The sequence below is a fragment of the Marmota marmota genome, unplaced genomic scaffold, assembly GCF_001458135.2.
Source record: "Marmota marmota marmota unplaced genomic scaffold, marMar, whole genome shotgun sequence".
NCBI classification, from domain to species: Eukaryota; Metazoa; Chordata; class Mammalia; order Rodentia; family Sciuridae; genus Marmota; species Marmota marmota.
Genome location: NW_026000142.1, coordinates 23,322,150 through 23,342,600, shown reverse-complemented (window position 1 = coordinate 23,342,600; position 20,451 = coordinate 23,322,150). Strand labels below are relative to the sequence as shown.

Genomic DNA, 20,451 nt, shown 5'->3' with positions numbered 1-20,451 from the left:
CAGCTATACAGCTACTTGGGAGGCAAAAGCAGGAGGACCACTTGAGCCCAGGAGCTGGAGGGCAGCCCAGGCAACAGAGCAAGACCACAGCTTCAATAACAACAACAACAATAAAAACTCAATTAAAAAATATAATATTAACATGAATTAAAATCATTAAGTAAAAAACAAAAAAAAAAAAACAAAATTATGAAATTACTATAGCAATGAATTTTTCTCTTCTGTGACTCTGAAGCTAGTAGCCAAATGACACAAAAACAAATACAAGTTGGTTAGGATTCAAATAACAAGATTATTTTGGGAATAAAAAGTAAAGTTCACAAGCTCTCTTTTTTGGTAGTTGCCACATTCCAATTTGGCTTTGTGATAGATGGCATAATTAGCCCCAATCCTTCACCTTTCCTTGCATCTCTATTTGCTGTTTAATTTGGTACTGTGGTTGAGCTGTTTTGGTGAACCATACTTAATGGGGATACTTTCTCTCCTGTGCCTCTGCCTTTACTGTAAGGTCAAGCCCAGGAGAGCTGGCTGTAGGATTATAAACATACAGAACATAATCTTAATTATGGTTAAGGCTCTAGATCAGCAGCCAGCCAGCATATGAGCAAACTTAGCCAAGGTCAGCAAAGCCACATGGCTATAATCCTTCTGACCAGCAAAGCGTGATCAATAAATACTAACTGGCTGCTAGTTACACAGTATTCTGTGGCAGCAGATAACTAATATAGACATTAACAGTTTTTAACTGAAAACTCTGAATTTTTTGCTTTCTCATGGAAGTATTTTATGATGAGAATCACCATTGTGTAGCACTGCTCTCTGTCATCAATAGAGCCTACTGACTTTTAGACAAGCCTGACAATACATCTACCACTGACCTGGAATAGCCTCCAGAAAAATCAAGCTACTTTGTGTCTAGGACGCAAGTCATAAAGCTATCTTAAAGGGAGGGAACTAAAATAAGTCTAATGTAAAACAGAGTATGAAAGAGGGCTAGCTAAAGGATCAAGAGGGTAGTTAACCCAAAGGGTCCAGCATGTTTGTATTATAGCTAAGTGCATATTTATATTTTATTAATACTTATATTTTATTTATAAATAATGTAAAAACTATTATAACAAAAACTATTATTTATATAATTTATTTTTATAACATAAAAATATAATATAAAAACTATTCCAAGATTTTCGTATTGCCTTTGATCTTTTATTTATTTGAATGTGAACAACATAAGTCATTACCATATTACGTGAAGAGGTATTCATGTAGATGACATTAAAATATCCACTAAATAATTCTTTTAAAACTACAAACATCGAACTCATATGTCTCTACATGAGTATTTAAATAACACACATGCAAGTTTTCTTCCATTAAGGGAATGCCAAGTCTCAAAGTTACATATGAAATTAAACAAAGAATAAGTATATATTTACAAGGCCTTAAAACAAAACCCTAGTGTCTACAACTACTGACTTGTATTGAAATGGAAATCTTCTGTAAAAAGTCACTCCTATTATTGTTTCAGTCTGCAACCTAATTATGTATCAATTTTACTTTCTCATAGTTCATAACATTTGATATTTACACTGATTCTAGATTCCTTAAAATCACAAGGTAATAGTTACTGCTGAAAAATATGTAATAATTCACTTTTTAAAGGAATACTTATTATTTACCTACAATTTTGTTATCAAAAAAGCTTACATTCCCATAAATTATAAAGGTGCACCAACAGTTCCCTTATATAGTGAAATTTTAATTTCTTTTTAATACACTGAGGACAAGGAAAAACATAAATTTGAACTTTCCATTATAAAGTCTAGTGTTATTTTCTTCTGTAAGGCACACTTCAGACTATAGAAACAAATAAGCAATACATTGCTATTAAATAATTTGTTCAGTTCAATCATAAAACACTATGGTTTATATGTCTATAACTATGTGTTCTGAACACAAAATTCTACTTAGTACATTGATTATAACTTCCCAATTGCTGTCAAGGCAAATGAATAAGAATTTTTAAATGGAGAGAGTCCAAAAACCAGTGCTCTTAATTTTTACAAAAATTCACCTAGAAAGCTGACATTCATGACACGTTCTAAAAAATACATGTATATCCTATTGCTTAGAATTCACACATGAGAATTCAGTGTTAAACCCTTCTTATCTAAAAATTAAACCACTAAATTATCATCTAACTATATATTAAGAGCACAGAAGTTAATAAACTATGATATATATAATATATATTATGCATGTATTGAAATAGTAGTTACAGATCTCTGTTATTTTGTAAAGTGAATGAGCAAATCACAAAATATGTAGATAATATATGTTAATGGATTTGCACAATCCATGACTGACTTATCGTGAATACAGTGTTTAATAATAAATCTATCTCTGCGGCTAGGAGGCTGAGGCAGGAGGATTGTTGAGTTCAAAGCCAGCTTTAGTAAAAGTGAGGTGCTAAGCAACTCAGTAAGATCTTGTGTCTAAATAAAATACAAAATAGGGCTCGGAATGTGGCTCAGTGGTTAAAGTGCCCCTAAGTTCAATCCCTGGTACCCAGGGGGTGGGGGATGAGTCTATCCTACCCTCTGATACCACTTCAGATTCACCACAGAAGGAAGGAAGGAAGGAAGGAAGGAAGGAAGGAAGGAAGGAAGGAAGGAAGGAAGGAAGGAAGGAAGGAGGGATAAAGAAGGGAGGGAGGAAAGGATTTTAACATTTCTTCTTACAGAAATTTATGTTTGTATGACATTGGTCTTTGATGATTAATAACAGAAAAGGTTTTGGGAAAAATATATATGTAATGATAAAAATAATTTCTGATCTGTTATTATAAGAATATAAATGTACTTTACAGGTGATTTATAGATTTATAGTATACTCTACTATACCCACAATGTTAAAAGCAGTTTGAAAATCCTCTCATGAGCCTTTCTCCTGATATTAAAGCTATAATTAAGTATTTTAAAGTATTTGGCAGCAGGAAACTTCTAATTTTTAGGAAAATAAATTTTGGAACCTGGATAGCTGGGCATTCTAAATTTCAGGTGTTACAATGCAAAGCTAACTAAAACACACACAGTTTTGTATCATACTTTTCCCACTTAATGTTATATAGTATTTCTCCATGTCACTGATATCCTTAAAACTCTAAAAATTAATTAATTAATTAATTTCAGCTTGTATTTTCAAGTCACCCTCTTCGAAAGCAAACCTATCTTTAAATTTCTAGATTTCCTTTATCTTAGCATCTAAACGTCCCATTAATAATCTGATTTCTGTCACTTTTCAACCTGGTATATTTGAGACTTTAATTTTTCAACTGTAAAAGGAATCCCCTATTTAAAGATTTAGCTTTCATTCCAAATCTTGAGTCAACATTTCCATTTATATACAAGTTGTTATTCTACTTAAAAATCTGTTTTCTTTCATTCTTCAACCAAATACTTAGTATTTGATTATTTCCTCTAACTGTTTTTAGTGAAATTATTCTAAAAGAATAAGAATAATGAAGGCTGGGATGTAACTCAGTGGAAGAATGCTTGCCTAGCATGGGGAAGGCTCTGCGCCCTGGATTCAATTCCCAGTACCACCAAAAAAATATTTAAGAGTAAGAATATGGAAAGATCAAAGAACAAAACATGTCAAATTTTAAAACACAGAGGAGTAGCAGGAATGGTGTTATTAACAGCCAAGAACTAAACAACACAAAATGTAATTGAAATTATACCAGCTATGATGGTACACATATATAATTCCAGCCACTTGATCCTTTCTTTTTTGCAGTGCTGGGCCTCAATACAGGGCCTCATGCATGATAGGCAAGTGTTCTACTACTGAGCCATATTCCTAGCTCAATCCCAGCCAGCCAGCTCCATCCCAGCCACTTGAGACTGAGACAGGAGGATCTCAAGTTTGAGGCCGGCCTCAGCAACTTAGTGAAGGCATAGCAACTTAGCAAGACCCTCTCTCAAAATAAAAAATAATTTTTTTAAAAAAAGGGCTAAGGATGTAGGTCAGAAGCAAGCCACCCCTAGGTTCAATCCCCAGTACCTAAATAAATAAATAAAGCACATATTTTTTTTTTTGTAATCTTATTCAATAAAGACTTTCCTTATATAATAAAATGAAAGGTGAAAAGTAAAATTGGGGGGGGTAAGAATTCTATTAAAAAAAATGAAAAACTTAATGATTTTTCATCAACCTTCATCACTGTAGATTAAATATGCCTAAGCAACCTAGAGCCACAGACTATTTAAGCAAAAATATCAATTCAAGTGTGTTAGTTGATGTGTTTTGATTTTTTTTTCTTCTTTTCTTCTTGGTACTGAGGACTGAACTCAGGAGTATTCTACCACGGAGATACAACACGTTCCTTTTTAATTTTATTGTAAGGCAAGTTCTAAATTCCTGAGGCTGGCTTTAATTTTGTAATCCTTTGCCTCAGCCTCCTGAGTTGTTGGGATTATAGGCATGCGTCACTGTTCTCAGATTATTTTGATTGTTTTCAAAGTCTTTTGCAATAATTCTACCAAATATATTGCCATTACTAACGCCTAACCTCTATCCCACCCCTGCCACCACCAAAATGCAAGATATTTCCTATACATATGCTGATTCTTTCCTCTAGTGAAACCATCTCATAAGGGCGTTTTTCCCTGACATTTTCAGTAACCAGATTAAATTTTTCTAGATATAATACTGAATTTTATTTATAACAAAAAACATGTTTTTTAAAGCAACGAATATTATTATAAGGCATCTATAAACAAAGTTTGAGAGAAAAATTAGTCATCTAATTGCTTACAAAGAACTTCCATTTCTCTTTATGGCTGGTTTTTAATAAACAAAGTTTTAAAAAAAATGCCTCTAAATTATTTGTCAAGACAACAAGAAGAATTTAATAGAAAACAGTACTGTGTTATAGCAAACAAAATTTGGCCTTCCGTTGGAACTACAAGTAGGAAGGCTCTAAGTACAGTTACCACCAAGGATCATTTTATGCAAATTATTTCAGTCAACTTGTCAACAAGCTATCTTAAAAATTATTATAGAACCAAATTAAACAACTCAGATATTGGCAAAAATAGATTACTTCATTTTTTACAGTGTTAGTTATGTTTAGTCAAGTATTATGTAATTAGTACTTTTAAACAAAATCATTAAAGCTTACAGAAAAGGGAACTACTTACAAGCTGCTCTGATTTTACACCATATAACTGAATGGTCTTTGCCACATTTTTTGCCACAGCTAATGTGAGGTTTGCATCAACAGCAGCAACATTTAGTTCACTGCAGAAAACAAAAACAATTTTTAATTTTAGCAAAATATGTTCATCAACAAAGTAAAGCACAACATATAAGCCTAATAAGCCCAATAAGTAATGCAGTGTTTCTTTTTATACATTTTGCTGATTGTTTCCAAGAAGTGGTACATTGTTTTATTCCCCCACCTCGCATAAATTCAGCATTAGGAAAAAGTGCTTTGAGATATAGCTTTGTTAATGACCAGTTTCCCATTAATAAAAGCACATCATGTGTGGGTTCAGTCTGTGATTAACAGAGTGAATTGTGTACAGATTTTTAAAGCAGCACTCTTGCAAATACTGATAAGTGCAATTAGAGGCACTGCATATCACAGACATCTGCAAGGAAATGACAGCTTTTGAATGGAAATGATGACCTTGGAAGGACATAGTCTAAAAATATAAATTACACATGACATGATACATAAAGATATTCAGTTTTTGTAGAAATTATGTCCATGCATGCTATTTTGTAAAGACCAGCTTTTAAAACATATCAAAAGCATAATGGCTATAATTAGAAATTTTATAAACTTGGATTCTTTTAAGTATTTCCTTGTTGTGTTTATTTTCATCTTTAACAATTAATTAATTTGACATCTAACATGACTAACCAAAAATAGTGAAATTTTTACAAAGACCATGAAAAGAATACTAAAAGTTAAAAACTGCATGAAAACCCATATACAAGCAAGCTAGAAAAGCAATTATCTCTGAAGTAGACCGAATGTTGATACTTCCCAGATTATCTTCTTAAAGAAACAGAAGGAGTTTGGAACAATATTAGTGCATATTATGTGTGACAAAAAGTGCTCTCTCATATAGTACTGAGACATAATTTTATTAATGTTCACTTTAAAATTGTATTAAACACTGGCATCAGTATGCTTCTTCAAGGTCCTGATTATTTTTTTATTATACCACCACTGTCAAGATGTGGCATAGGAGAGATGCTGCTTTAATGTTTACATAAATAGGTTTATGAGCTCAAGTTGAATCTAGGACTGTGTTTTTATCACCTGCACCCTAAACAGGTAACAGACCTTAGGATAAAAAAAATACAGAGTCAAATCTCCAGCAAGTTAAGATAACAGCAAAGAGGTTTAGGACCAAGATGCTAGGCAATCTAGACTCTTATAGGTGTGTTTGTAGCTGATGATATGTGTATAATACCTGTGGCTTTTTAGTTTTACTCTCCCATTCCTCAGAATCACCATCTTCAAATTTATAGTCTAAAATAACTGAGACAGTTCTACACTTGGGTCCAATAATATCCAGCCACTAGTTTTCCTTCTTAAAATGTCCATTTTAAATGTACAGGCTTATTCTCAAAACAACCTGTAAGCAATGACAGGAACTGATAGTTTCAACTGCAAACTAATCTGGATCACTTTAAAATGCACACATCTAAAGGCTAAGGGATAATTACACTGCCTGCCAGCATTTAGGTGGCACCTCACTTAGGATACCTTCCCTTTTTAGAGTTGTAAAAGCTGTCACATTCACTTAGAAAGCTTAAAATAGCAAACACAAGTAGGCTAATGAGGATTAGAACCCTGTTTTTGTGATGAAGCACTTTCTGGGTTTAGGATAAGAAACACTAACTGTTATGTTTTAGTTTCTCAATTTGTAAAATTATTTTTATTCTTACTTTGGTAGGAGATATTAGGAATTTACTATGATAGGAAAAGCTAGGTCTACTTTCCAACTTTGGCAAGATACAGATTATAATAGACTATTTTTAGAATAAATTTCATTAATTGGAATCTCTACTTACTATGTGTACACTCATTCACTGCAGGACTTCTTAATTATAGACCTAATTACTTGAATAATTTGAGGTAAATTCAAATGCACTGCCATGTTACATCAATAACAAATGTGGCAGGCATCTTAAGGAAGGACATTATAAAAAAAATACATACCTTGCTATAGTTTTAATGATACCATCAAGTTCATCAGAGGAAGGTGGATTACGCCCACTCGGAGGAAAAACCAAGTTGATAGGATCAAAGAGTCGAGATAAGGATTTTGAGAGATAAGCAGCCTCATAGGGCTGTAGTGAGTCTTTCAAAGCCTTTTCTGGACTGTGGAAAATGAAATTTTTAAAAAATTAGTTTAAATTATGCAATACTAAATGCTAGTGTTATCAGGCAATAAATACCTTTTAAATATATCTACTATAAGAGTAGCTATATTAGCAAAAAGAAAGAAAATTTTTTTAATATATATATATAAATAGCCAGGTATGGTGGCCCATGCCAGTGGCTGAGGAGGCTGAGGCTAGAGGACCCCAAAATCAAAGACAGCGTCAGCAACTTAGTGAGGCTCTAAGCAACTTAGAGAGACCCTGTTTCAGAATAAAAAATTAAATAAAAAGGGTTGAGGATGTGGCTTAGTGGTTAAGTACCTCTGGGTTCAATCCTTGGTACTAATAAATAAACAAACAAATAAATACATAATTGTATAAATATATTTTGTGATTAAATGTTTACTAAGGATCACATAAGTATTTTAATTTATGCATTAGACCCAGCTATAAATGTAATATAATATGTAGCAGTACCTACTATTATCTATCACTTGAAACTAAGATAATAATATTTAAGAATCTATTAATTCTAATGAAGAATATGCCTTTACTTACCAAGCCCTATTTATAGAGTATCAAGCATACACAAGAGACGCAAACCTCCAGAGACCTGCTCATTAGCTCAACCCTTTTCACTCACAGCTGTCATCATCTTCCATAAAGTTCACTGAGAGGAAAGGGTACATATCTAGACTATTATCAGTTTTCCCTTCTTGTGTTACTAAAAAGAACAAAGACAAACTGCAAAGTATTTGTGAAAGTCCTATGATTACACAAATAACCTCAATTGAAGTTCTAAGCTAATTTATTTTACAATATTCTTCACAAACTAAAATTAATCTACTACACACATTTCTTTCCTCCTTACATTTCCAGTCTCCAACAATTTCTACATTCTCATTTAGCAGCCAAATGACTGGATGTTAGCTTTCCTTTGACAATATCCAAGTCTATTATATTTTCATTGAAAACTGAAGATACTTTCAAATCTCCTATTTGTGATCCTTCTAACAGCTCTTCAAAAAAATTTTTTTAAAGAGCAAATTCCTCTTTATCTTAAATGTTAACAGTGACAATATCTGACCTGTTCTTCATGTATATGAAACCTGGCTTTCTCTCTTTCTCACCCTCTGGTCCACTGACAGGCCTAGAGGTCAGAATGCTCTTGGCTCCTGCATCATAATTCCATCGTTATCTCTTAATACGTTCTCATTCAATAAGTATTTCACTCAACACATATTTACTGAGAATACTATGCACCAGGCACTTTGACAAGTGCTGGGAAGAACTATATGAAAGAATGTTTTATAGTCAAGTGGAAAAATGGACAGGTGAAGTGCAAATTTTATAATCTCTCTAACAGATAAAGATGCAAAGATCACTTGGAAGCAGGGTTGAGCTAGTATCTAAATCTGTTCAAGGCACTCCTCTTACTGAATTATATGTCATCTATTTAAATGTCTTCTCCTATTATCTATTGTCCTTAAGAAGCCTCTTTCCAATTCTGCAGAAATTCTGACCCCTGAATATGTGTTAACACTCTTTTATCCAAATCTGCTGCAGAATCCCTGTTGACTACAATGTCAATATAGGTAACTTTCCTAAAATCTGTTCTGTATTTGAAAGAATTACCTGTTTTGTATGTGAAAGTTTACATTTATAATGATCTTTATTTTAGCTTTACTAAAGAACTTCCAAATTTTGAACTGTTCTATTTTTAAGGTGTCCCAGTCTGAGGACAACTTTTCATATAGCCCACCTTTTCTCTCTTCTTCCCACAAATATTATTGTCTCTACTTAATAATATTTAGCTTTATTTAATAGGTGCAGGAAATATAGCAGTGAGCACAGTTTCTATTAAGTATGAATACCTCTACACAAGAAAGAAACACAAAAACAAATACATTTAATGAGTTCAATATGGAATATGATAGTGATAAGTGCTACAGGAAAAATAAAGCAAGGAAAACAGAGAATAGATTTGTCTTCTCCCCCCACCCCCCGTTCAATTTTCGATAGGATGTGGCAAGGAAAAGTTTACTGCAAAGACCTAAAGGAAAAGAGGTAGCAAGTTACTCAGATTTTTCCGGGGAAGAGCTTTCTATGAGAGAACAGCAAGTGCAAAGTCCTGACAAAGGTCAATCCATACCTGGCTATGTCTGGCAAACAGAGGAGCAGAACAAGTAGATGACAAGTGAATAGTACAAAATGACATCAAAGAGAAAAAAAGTAGATGACTCAAAAAGAGAAGAGTCAGGCTTTGCATTCCCATAAGGGTAGATTTTACTCTAAAGAACACATTCTTTGACCTTATTGTGATTGGAGATATGTGACTTTTTCCTACCAGATTTTTCATCAGCCTAACAGGTCTTATGAATTTTACCATCCACTCAAAGATGCTCTCAATTGGCATCCTGATTTTTCCAATTCACCTTCATTTCAAAGCTCTTAGTAAAATAGTCTCTGAATCTGCCCTTAAGCTATGCAAATATCAAAAAAAAAAAAAGTAAGTTGCTCCTATTAAGCATTCTTGCAAACCCCTTAATATCAAGAGACATTTTTATACTGATGTTTGTAGATCTTTTTCATTAATCCAACTTGGAGTTTGCTGAGCTTTCTGAACACTGTAGATTATTGCTTCTCATTAAATTTTGGAAGATTTCAGTCATTATTTATTTGAATATTTTTCTTTCTCCTTTCTCTCTCCTCTCCTGTGGTAATCTCATTACACATAGATCGCAATAGATATCCCACTTTTGTTGAGGCTCTGTTTATTATTATTTTTCATTCTTTTTCTGTTTTTGTGGTTTGCATAATAGCTATTGATCTAGCTTTGAGTTAGCTAATTCTTTTTCCTGCCTGTTCAAATCCATTGTTGACCTCCTCTGGTCAGTTTCTTATTTCAGTTATTGTGCTTTTCAATGCCATAATTTCCATTAATTTTTTAAAAATAATTTCTCCTTATTGGCAGCCTCTATGTGATACAACGTTGTCCTCATATATTCCTCACTTTTAAATCATGCTTTCCTTGAGTTCTGAACACTTTTATAATAGCTACTTCAAAATCTTTTTCTGTTAAATCTAACATCCAGTTGCTCTCACAGGCAGTGTCCTTGAGTTTTGTTTTTTGTTTTATTTTTCATATGCAGGTCAATTTTCATGTTTCTTTATGCTCCATAATCTTTTATTGGAAACTGGACAATTTAGATAATATATTATAGCAACTCTGGGTACTGATCTCCTGGTTTGGGGCTTGTTATTGCTACTTGTTTATTTATTTAGTGACTTGCTGGATTATTTTAATTCTCTTTCCCATAGTGTTAAGCCTGTGATACTTTTTCTCAGTGAGATATAGGTTTGGGTATGAGAAGTCACCCTGGGACTTCACCTTGCTTTTCCTGAACACACCTTCATGTTTAACTCTACTAATTGATTGTCTTAAGTTTTCAACAATGCAGTAGGCATAAACTCCTCTACAAATGAATACAATTTAACTGTAGCTCTTTTGACAGAACAGTTTCTAAGGTCATAGTTGATATTCATTCTAATTCCAGGAGGACTCCTAGTTGTCCTGTTCCCTGGCACTCTCCTGAAGACTAGCTAATCTATAATTTAGTCTGTATCTTCACTAGATCTACAAATCACCTCCCCATTGCCTTTTACAACTGCCCAGGTTTTAGAGAGTGCTCTTAGGCTTATACTTTACCAGGCTGTTATAAATAGACAGTTACTTTGGGAAAAGATCAGGAGCTGTTTTACTGCCTGCTTCTCCCCCAGGCAAAATCTCTATGCCAAGCTCTGAAGGTGACCAGGCAGAAAGTGGAAGCTAAATTTTGAGTGAAACCTCCTTAATCCAGGAACTGAACACTTGATGGAAGGGGGGCGGGGGAAGCGGCGGTGGCTCTTACTGTGCATTTACTGGCAGGAAATCACAACTTCAAAGGCCCAGGCATAGGCTAGTGGGGCCCCTGTATTTTCAGCTCACTATGTGTGCAGGGAGCCATTCCTTGAATGGGGACTGGGCAAAACAAGGGACTTCTACTTTTTAACCATACTCAGCTTGGAGTAAGCCTATGTGACAGGCAGTTAAGGGCATGAGAATAAACACTGAGGTCCTGCTCCTCCTAGGAAGAAAGCCTGCAGCTGGCAGCTGGGAAGAGAGGGAGCCCAATGTTCTTGGTGGCTGCCGTCTAGAGTAGTCTTTATCTCACTGAATTGGAAAGGGAAATGAGGGAACAGTCTTTGGTTCAAATATTATGGACTGTAGCCTTTCTTAACAAATTTTTTTAAGACTTTTGCTTAATAGATGCTATTTGCTATTGTGGTTAGGTTCCTTTCTTATACTTTTCACCAGCTTTAAAGAGGGCTAGTTCAGCAGAGCCCTTTGTGTTCTCATTCTAGAAGTCCATCTTCCTTTCTCTTATAATCAATTCTAATAATGCTTTTTTAATTATTAATAATAACACTATTTCACATTTAGGTTTCCAAAGGCCTTAATCTTGCTATAGCAATGGTCTATTCTGAGTCCTTAAATTCTTCAGCTTCTCAGTAGCATCACACAGGTGACTACCCCACCTCCTTTGGGGTTATAAACTACTTTGATATGTCCTTCTATCTCATCTTTTTAATTTTTTTCTCAGTCTCCTTTGTAGGAGCCATTGCATTGCCCAATCTATAAATGCTGGAGTGCCTTTATGAGGCAAGGATTCTTTTTGCTCTTTATATATATCTTCCCTATGTAATCTTTTCCAGTTATGTTAAAAAAGATCCTTATGATTATAACTCCCCAATATAACCACATGCTGCATGAAGACATTTTGCTTAATAGTGTACCACATATATGACAGTGGTCACATATAATTATAATGAAGCTGAAAAATTCCTATTACCCAGTGACACCATAGCTATCATATTGTCACAGTGGAATGTATTATTCATGTGTCTGTAGTGATTCTGGTATAAACAAAACTACTGTACTACTGGTCCTATAAAAGCTCAGCACATACAATTATGTACAGTGTATAACTAATAATAATAAATGACGACATTACTGGTTATGTATTTATTATATTTATCATATATATATTGTATGTATATTTTAGCATATACTTCTTCTACTTAAAAAAAGAAAACAAAGTTTACTATAAAACAGGATCCTATGTTATATCACCAGCAGCCACACACATGTTGGGTTTATGTTGTTTCTTGACTATCAAAAGGCCATGTGGTGTGATTTACTCATGCCATCTAGGTTTGTGTAAGTACACTCTATGAGGTCCTCATAGTAATGAAATCACCTAATAATTCTGTTCTCAGAACTTGCCTCATCATTAAGCAATGCATGACAGTACATATTTCTAGCCCTAACTCATACTTAATTATTTTCAATAACTCTATTTGCATTTTCAGTTCAGCAATTGCAAATAAAACCTAAATTCAACACAACCAGTTTTCCAATCCTAGTCTTCTACCAACTTATCTAGTCATATCTTCAATTCCTCCTTTCCTCTCAAATCTAACCTATCAGGAAATTCTATTGGTTTGTCCTCTAAACTATATCTTGATTTAAAACCCATCTTGGATCAATCTGATCAATTCTTACCATCTTATCTGCTCATCCTATTTAAAGTCACTTAAAGTCATTGTCATCTTTTCTCTGGAAAAACAAAATAGTTTCAATGGGAAACATTATTCCTCCTGTGTGTTAACCACCCCCTTACTTGTCCACAAAAAAGCCAATATGCTAATTTTAAACCAATTATCAGTTTATATCATTCCTCTGTTTAAAATCAGTGATTTGTAACTTTTTGGAATAAAACCCAACCTCATTAGCATGGCCTATAAAGCCCCACATGATCTCCTATTTCCCTTCTACTCTGGCCTAGTATTACACCCCTCTCTTCTTCATTCACTGTGCTTCAGCTGTATTGGCTGCTTTCTCTTCCTTAAACCTCTCCATTTTAGTGTATTTGAGACCTCTAAGTTTGATCTGCTTGCAAAAATCTTACTCCAAGTCTCTCATGATTCACTTATTCAGATTATCTAGATCTCAGGTCAAACATTAACTCCTCATAATAATGCAATCTGATATAATTAAGATATATTAAAATATCAATTAATAAACAATGGGGGGGGGCTGGGGCTCAGTAGCAGAGGGCTTGCCTAGCACATGTGAGGCACTGGGTTCAATCCTTAGCACGGCATACAAAAATAAGCAAATAAAATAAAGGCATGCTGTCCATCTACAACTACAAAAAAACAAACAAACAAAAAACAATGACTACATATGTTCACTTATAATTTCCAATTATCCTATTTATTATTGTATTTTAAAACTGAAAGGTCACCTAAGGGTGAAGTTTGATTTCTTCAGATAAAAGTCTTAAGTTAAAGTACATTAATAAATAACAATCATTACAAATATTTAGCAGCTTAGTGTATGCACGGTTTTTGATTAATAATAAAAATAAGAAACAGAAATCCTTTACATGCCAACAAACAGATCAAATTAAAGAAACATACTCATAGTCTGACTTTTTTGGTATGAATATATCCTGTGTATCATCTTCTATATGTTGTAGGTCAACATAAAGGTCTGGAGTTCCACTTGCATTAAAATTTCCTTGGATGTTTGGACTGTACTGTTGAAGACGCTTCCACAAGTCATTATAAAGACATAATAATTTGGGATATTCTCCTTCGAAGGCTTGTTTCAAAAACATGGAAGCTGCCAAGAAAAACAACAGCATGGGTTAGATAAATGATAAAACAATAAAATATAGTAAATGAATATTTCTTTTGAATATGAAGCTGATGTTATAAATAGCACAATATCACCAAATAATCAAAGACATGTTTTAATTATACTTCATAAAATAATGCTAGTAACAGTAACTTTCCTCTCAGATGATGCATTAAATTTGTTGTATGGAACATATATGCTGAATCTTAATCTATATTAAAAATAGACAAACTCAAATTATAGTTGAAGGTTTCAATTTCTTCTCTTGATAATTGATAAAACAAGTACATAAAAAATCAGGATACAGAAAATTGAACAAAACTAAAACCCAATTGACTGACTATGCATTTATACAATACTTCATCCAAAACATCAAAAACATATTTTCTTATATATATATATATGTGAAATATATGCTGAGATTGACAATACTTGGGCTTTAAAACAAAGTATATCTTGTATATCTTCTTTAAACAAAATAGTGTTAGATTAGAAATGAATAACAAAAACATACCCCCAAATTCTCACATATTTGAGACATAAGACATAGGAAGGAGGAAAGGAAGGTGGGAGGGAGAGAGATAAATAACTTAGAATTTATTTTGAACTGAATTAAAATTATAATAAAACAGCAAAATCTGTAGGCTATCGGTTGTAAGGAATACTTGGGGGATAATTTATATAGGTATTTACATTTGAAAAGAAGAAATGTCTCAAATTGTGGTGAGCCGCTTCTGCAAATTATGGTCACCATTACATGATGGCGCTGGCTCCGCTGTGGTCTGTGACAAACAACTCCTTGTTTGGGAGAGTTGGCGCATGACTTTTCATCACTCTATGAGAAAGCTCCACGTGGCTGCTTTGCATTGGGGCTTGAGATGCTTTATTAAGGCTGGGAGGGGCATCCCAAGAAGATTCGGAGTAGAAGAAGCTATCAGGGGCCTGAATAAAGTTGTTGAAAGAAGATTCTTGGGTTGCGTCTTTCTTGCGGGCAAGAAGTCGCGCGACAACGCAACATCAAATCAATAACTTATGCTTCCATTTTAAGAACATTTTAGAAAAAGGGGGGGGGGGCAAAAAAACCCAAAGAAAAACAGAAGAAAGAGAATAAATATCTGCATATTTGCATAGACTTCAATAAAAGAGAAAAACACTGAAACCCAAAACTGGATCTGAAGAAGATAAGTAACATTGGCAAACTTCTAGCCTTATGGATTAAGAAGAGAGGAAAAAAGTAAACCATATGAGCCATAAGAGAGGTGACTTCATTACATATTCTGCAGACAATAAGAGGATATTAAGGAAATTTTGAAGAACTATGGCAGTAAATTAGAAAACTTTCATGAAATGTTTCCTTGAAAGACACAAACTACTAAAACTTCCTCAATAATAAGTATACAGAGCATTTGTATCTAGAATATATAAATATCTCTCATATCTCAGTAATAAGACAATCTAATTTTTTAAATGGGACTTTCATTGAAGAAAGTATATGACTGGCAAATAAGAGCATGAAAAAAAAAAAACTCAATATCTTTCACCAAAATGAAAATGCGAATTAAAACTAAAATGGGATAGAACTTTGTAACTGTTCAAATGGCTAAAATTAAAAAGACCAAAGAAAAATCCAATGACAATATCAGAGAATACACTTTTGGTGGAAAGGACAAACTGTATAATCATTTTGCAACAGTTTGGTATTTCCTTCAAATGTTAAATATATAACTACCATATAGTTACACCATCCCATTCCCAGATATTTATCCAATAGAAGTAACAGTATATGTCCACATAAAGCAAATACATGAACATTCAAAGAATTTTTAAGAGAAAAGAATCAGAAATAATCTAATGTCATCCACAGAGGAATGTATAAAGACAATGTACTATTACCACATAATGGAATACAATCAAGCAGTAAGAACAACTACAATATAGATGAACCTCAATAAAAACAAGTGCATGTAAGAGTATAGACAAATAACATATATAAGCTGTATCATTCAGTTTGTACAGAATTCTAGGAGATAAAAATATACAATGAAGAAAAGCAGATGAATGTTTGCCTGGGGAGGTAGAGGGAGATGCAGAGATGGGGGCAGGAATTACAAAGGGAGACAAAAAAAAAAAAATTGGGCAGAATGTGGATATATTCATTGATCTGGTCTGTTTTGATGGTTTGATGAGCTGTATACATGGCAAAGCTTATCAGACTGTACACTTTATATGCAGTTTATTATATGCCAATTTTGTCCTATTGAAATTATATAAAAAAGAAATTATCTCAGAGATAACTTCTTTGGCCTTCCTTTTCTGCTGAAGAAGCAGAAGACGTGAACAGAAGCAGAAGCAGGGACGTGATCCCTGAATATGTTTTTGCATGGCATGCCCATAAAGCAAGTCCATTGTGACTCTATTATTTCCAGCAAGAAACCTTGAGAAATAAGGTAATATCTTTCTGTAGACTGCAAGCTGGTTTGCTTACTACTCAGTACAAAAGGGGTAGTTTCTCCAAGCTCAAGGTTCTTTATAAGCAATGTAACCTCACAAGACACATACCATCCCTGTGGGTCCATATCATGTTTTTCCATAACATTTGGAGGCATGGGAAAGCAACAAACAATAAGTTAATGCTCATGATGTATGCTGTACTGTGAGTAATGAAGTTGTTTTTCCTAACCCAGGAAACTCTTGCCTTCTGACAACATTTAGTAAACCCATGGCAGATTAGACTTTTAAAGTCAGATAAAAATCTCAAATCCTTCACAGTCCTGAACTCTCCAAAATAAATACTATTCCTTAGTTATTCTCTTGTAATAATCTGTTCTCTGCCATCTTTGCATTAACTACCATTTCTGACCATATTCATTTAAAGTATGTTGTATTTCCTCCTGGACTATAAAGTCCATGAAGACAAAGACAATGCTTGTTTTCTTCAATCTACAATTTGTTATCTAGCACAACACCTGGAATAGTAGAAATAAAGTAAACATTTCTTGAATGATAACTTTTTTTTTTTAATTGGACACTGTGTTCACTTCTCTCCCTTCCCCTATCTCCTTTCAGTACTAAGGATTAAATCCAGGGGAACTCTAGTCACAAGACCAGTCCTTTTTATTTTTTATTTTAAGTCAGGGTCTTGCTAAATTGTTGGTGGCTGGCCTCACACTTGCAATCCTCCTGTCTCAGCCTTATGAATTGCTGAAATTACAGGTATATGCCACCACGCCCAGCCATTTATCTTAATACCACACAAATTTTTTTTTTAAAGAGAGAGAGAGAGAGAGAGAGAGAGAGAGAGAGAGAGAGAGAATTTTTTAATATTTATTTTTTAGTTCTTGGCGGACACAACATCTTTGTTTGTATGTGGTGCTGAGGATCGAACCCGGGCCGCATGCATGCCAGGCGAGCGCGCTACCACTTGAGCCACATTCCCAGCCCCAATACCACACAAATTATAGACAGAAAATGATAGGTTATCTATTACCAATTTCTTGGGAATTTATTATTCAGATTCCATCCTTATAAACTACTGCAATTTTTCATTATTTACTAGTGATTAAATACAAGTACTAACAAGAAGATGAAACTCATATTATATCAGTGTAATTACTATTAAAATTTTGTTCCTAAGTAATAGGTCTGGTGAAAAACAACCTCTGATTAAGAAAGTCTGTCCTGAGATTATATCCTTTCCTCTATCTTCTTTAATTCATTGCAATTGAGAACTCCTGTAGTTTCAAAAATTCATAGGTTCAGGCCCATCTTAAACCTTGAGCTAATTCCACAGAGACATGAAAGGATGATTGTAATCCATGTGTTCTGTTTCTCTTTCATTACCTCCTCTATTTTAGTACCTAAGTTTATTTTCTTTCTAACACTGAATGCAGTTAAGAAGTTATTAGTTTGTGTTCACTTTATCTTCCTCAATAAAATACCTGAAAATAACTTTATCAATTCATTAATATATATGTTATGCTTTCTCTCCAAACCAAATGTTGATACATTTCTATAGGTTTTTCCCCCCATTCTTTCTTTTGTTATCAGCTAATTGCTTTGTTGCAAAGTTCTATAGAATTATTGTCTTGTTCAATTTGCCATTTTGAACAGGAATAACGGTGAGAAGAGGTGGGAAGAATAGCTGTCATTTATCTGTGTAATAAAATCAGTATATAAGAGGATAGTTGATGGACCTTAAAGATATTTGTCCATGGCATGCATAATGGTTATGTAGCCTATAAAATAGCAAAGAATAAGGAATCCACAGATCTATGGCAAGAGGTTTCTTCTTGCCCTTTTCACTTTTGAAGTAGAGGTAATATGCTGTTTCTAGATATTGATGTTGCTCATTCAATTAGGTCAATGATACTCAAATGATCTTTTTAAAAGAGTAATGGGGAGTCAGTGAAGAATTTTAATTAGAAAATAACATAATAAAGTGCATCCTGCTAAATAAGTATACACTTCCTTACTTTCCTATAGTTATATAAACTTTTAGTACTTCAAACTGCAAGTTTTCTTCCATATATTCTACAGAATACTTAGGATGGTGCCTTACAAGCTCATTATCACTGTATTAAAAGACTTCAATTGCAGGGATGAAAATACTAATGGTATTCCAAATGAGAATGTGAGGTTATTCTCCTAAAAGTGTGCATGTGTTTAGGTTGTAATTAAGTTTTAAGAAATGTATCATGTAACTTGCTCTTATGGTTTAGATTTTAGGTATCCTCCCCACTCCAAAGTTCATGTGTGAGACAGTGCAAGAACATTCAGAGGTAAAATGTCTTGGGTCATGGCAGCCTTAGTGAATTAATTAATTCACTAATCAGTGAATTAATCCCCTGACTGGGATTAACTGAGTAGTAACTGTAGGCTGCTGCATGTGGCTGGAAGAGGTAGGTCATTGAGGGTGTACCTTTAGGGAATACATTTCGTGAGCTGAGTTTAGGCTCTCTCTGCTTCCTGATCATGTGAACTGCTTCCCTCCACCACACCCATCTGTCATGAGGTTCAGCCTCAAATAGAACCCCAAGGAATGGAGCCAGCTGTCTAAGGATTGAGACCTCTAAACTGTGAGCCCTCAAATTTTTCCTCTTCTAAAGTTGGTCTTGTCAGATCTTTTGGTCACAACAGCGAAAAAGTTAACAAAAATACTAGAACCATTCTAACTTTTAAAAATAAGTCTGCATACTCATAATTGTTCAACTGCATATCCTCCTTATTCTTAGGGAGACTGGACTCTTAATTATCACAATCTTTTTTAAAAAGGTAATCAGTTTTAGCATAAAATATTTCATGTCTTAAAAAGTTCTAATTTTGGGGGGGGTTACTATGAGTGAAACCCAGAGGCACTTAGCCACTCTAATACATCCTTAGTTTTATTTTGTTTTCTAGAGCATTATCGTTGTATGTAGTAGATGAGTTCATTTTGACAAAATCATACGTGCATGGGATTTGATTCCAATCCCCTTTCCCCGCCCCTCTTCATCCCCCTATTTCCCTCACTCTACTCTATTGACACTCCTTTCACGTGTTGATTTATTTTTGATTGGCATTTTCTACATATACATAAAGGTGATATTTTCTGTGGTATATTTATATATGCATATTATGCAGTTTTGCTAAATTCATTAAATTATTTCCTCCTCTTTCCCATCCCTCATACCTCCCTCTCAATCTTTTTTTTTATTCCACTGACCTTCCCTTTATATTTATGATATCCAATCTTCTCCCCTTCTTTATTTTTTTGCTGGATTTTATCAAAGGCCTTTTTCTGCATCTATTGAAATCACCATATGATTCCTATCCTTAGTTCTATTTAAGTAATGAATTACATTTATTGATTTGCATATATTGAACGAATTTTACATTCTTGGGATTGATCATGATGTATTATCTTCTTGATGTATTTTTTTAAAATATCTTTAGTTATAGATGGACACAATATCTTTATTTTCTTTACTTTTTATGTGGTGCTGAGGATCAAACTCAGTGTATCATATGTGCTAAGTAAGCGTTCCACCATAAACACAACACCTCTTAATGTGCTTCTGAATATAACTAGCCAAAATTTATTAAAGAATTTTTGCATCCATGTTCATCAGTAATATTGGTTTGTAGTTTTATTTCCTTGATGTGTCCTTGTTTGGTTTTGGTATCAGGGTTATATGGCTTCATAGAATTTATTTTGGAAGTGTCCCATCCCCTTCAGTTCCATGGAATAATTTGAGAAAGATTATGTTAGTTCTTCTACAAAGGTCAACTCTGTAGCTTCTGGTTATGCAAGCCATTCTAAT

General features: G+C 33.8%; 1 protein-coding gene across 5 annotated transcripts in view; it reads right to left on the bottom strand.

Moving 5' to 3' along the window:
* Cog5 (component of oligomeric golgi complex 5) overlaps positions 1-20,451 on the bottom strand; it is a 360,858-nt gene that overhangs the window by 99,340 nt on the left and 241,067 nt on the right. For all 5 annotated transcript variants that reach the window (XM_015488339.2, XM_048786107.1, XM_048786106.1 and 2 more), the window contains 3 exons: positions 13,933-14,137; positions 7,244-7,405; positions 5,205-5,304 (listed from right to left, as the gene is read on the bottom strand). In XM_015488339.2, the coding sequence (XP_015343825.1) occupies positions 5,205-5,304; positions 7,244-7,405; positions 13,933-14,137 (467 nt within the window). The remainder of the gene's footprint in view (positions 1-5,204; positions 5,305-7,243; positions 7,406-13,932; positions 14,138-20,451) is intronic.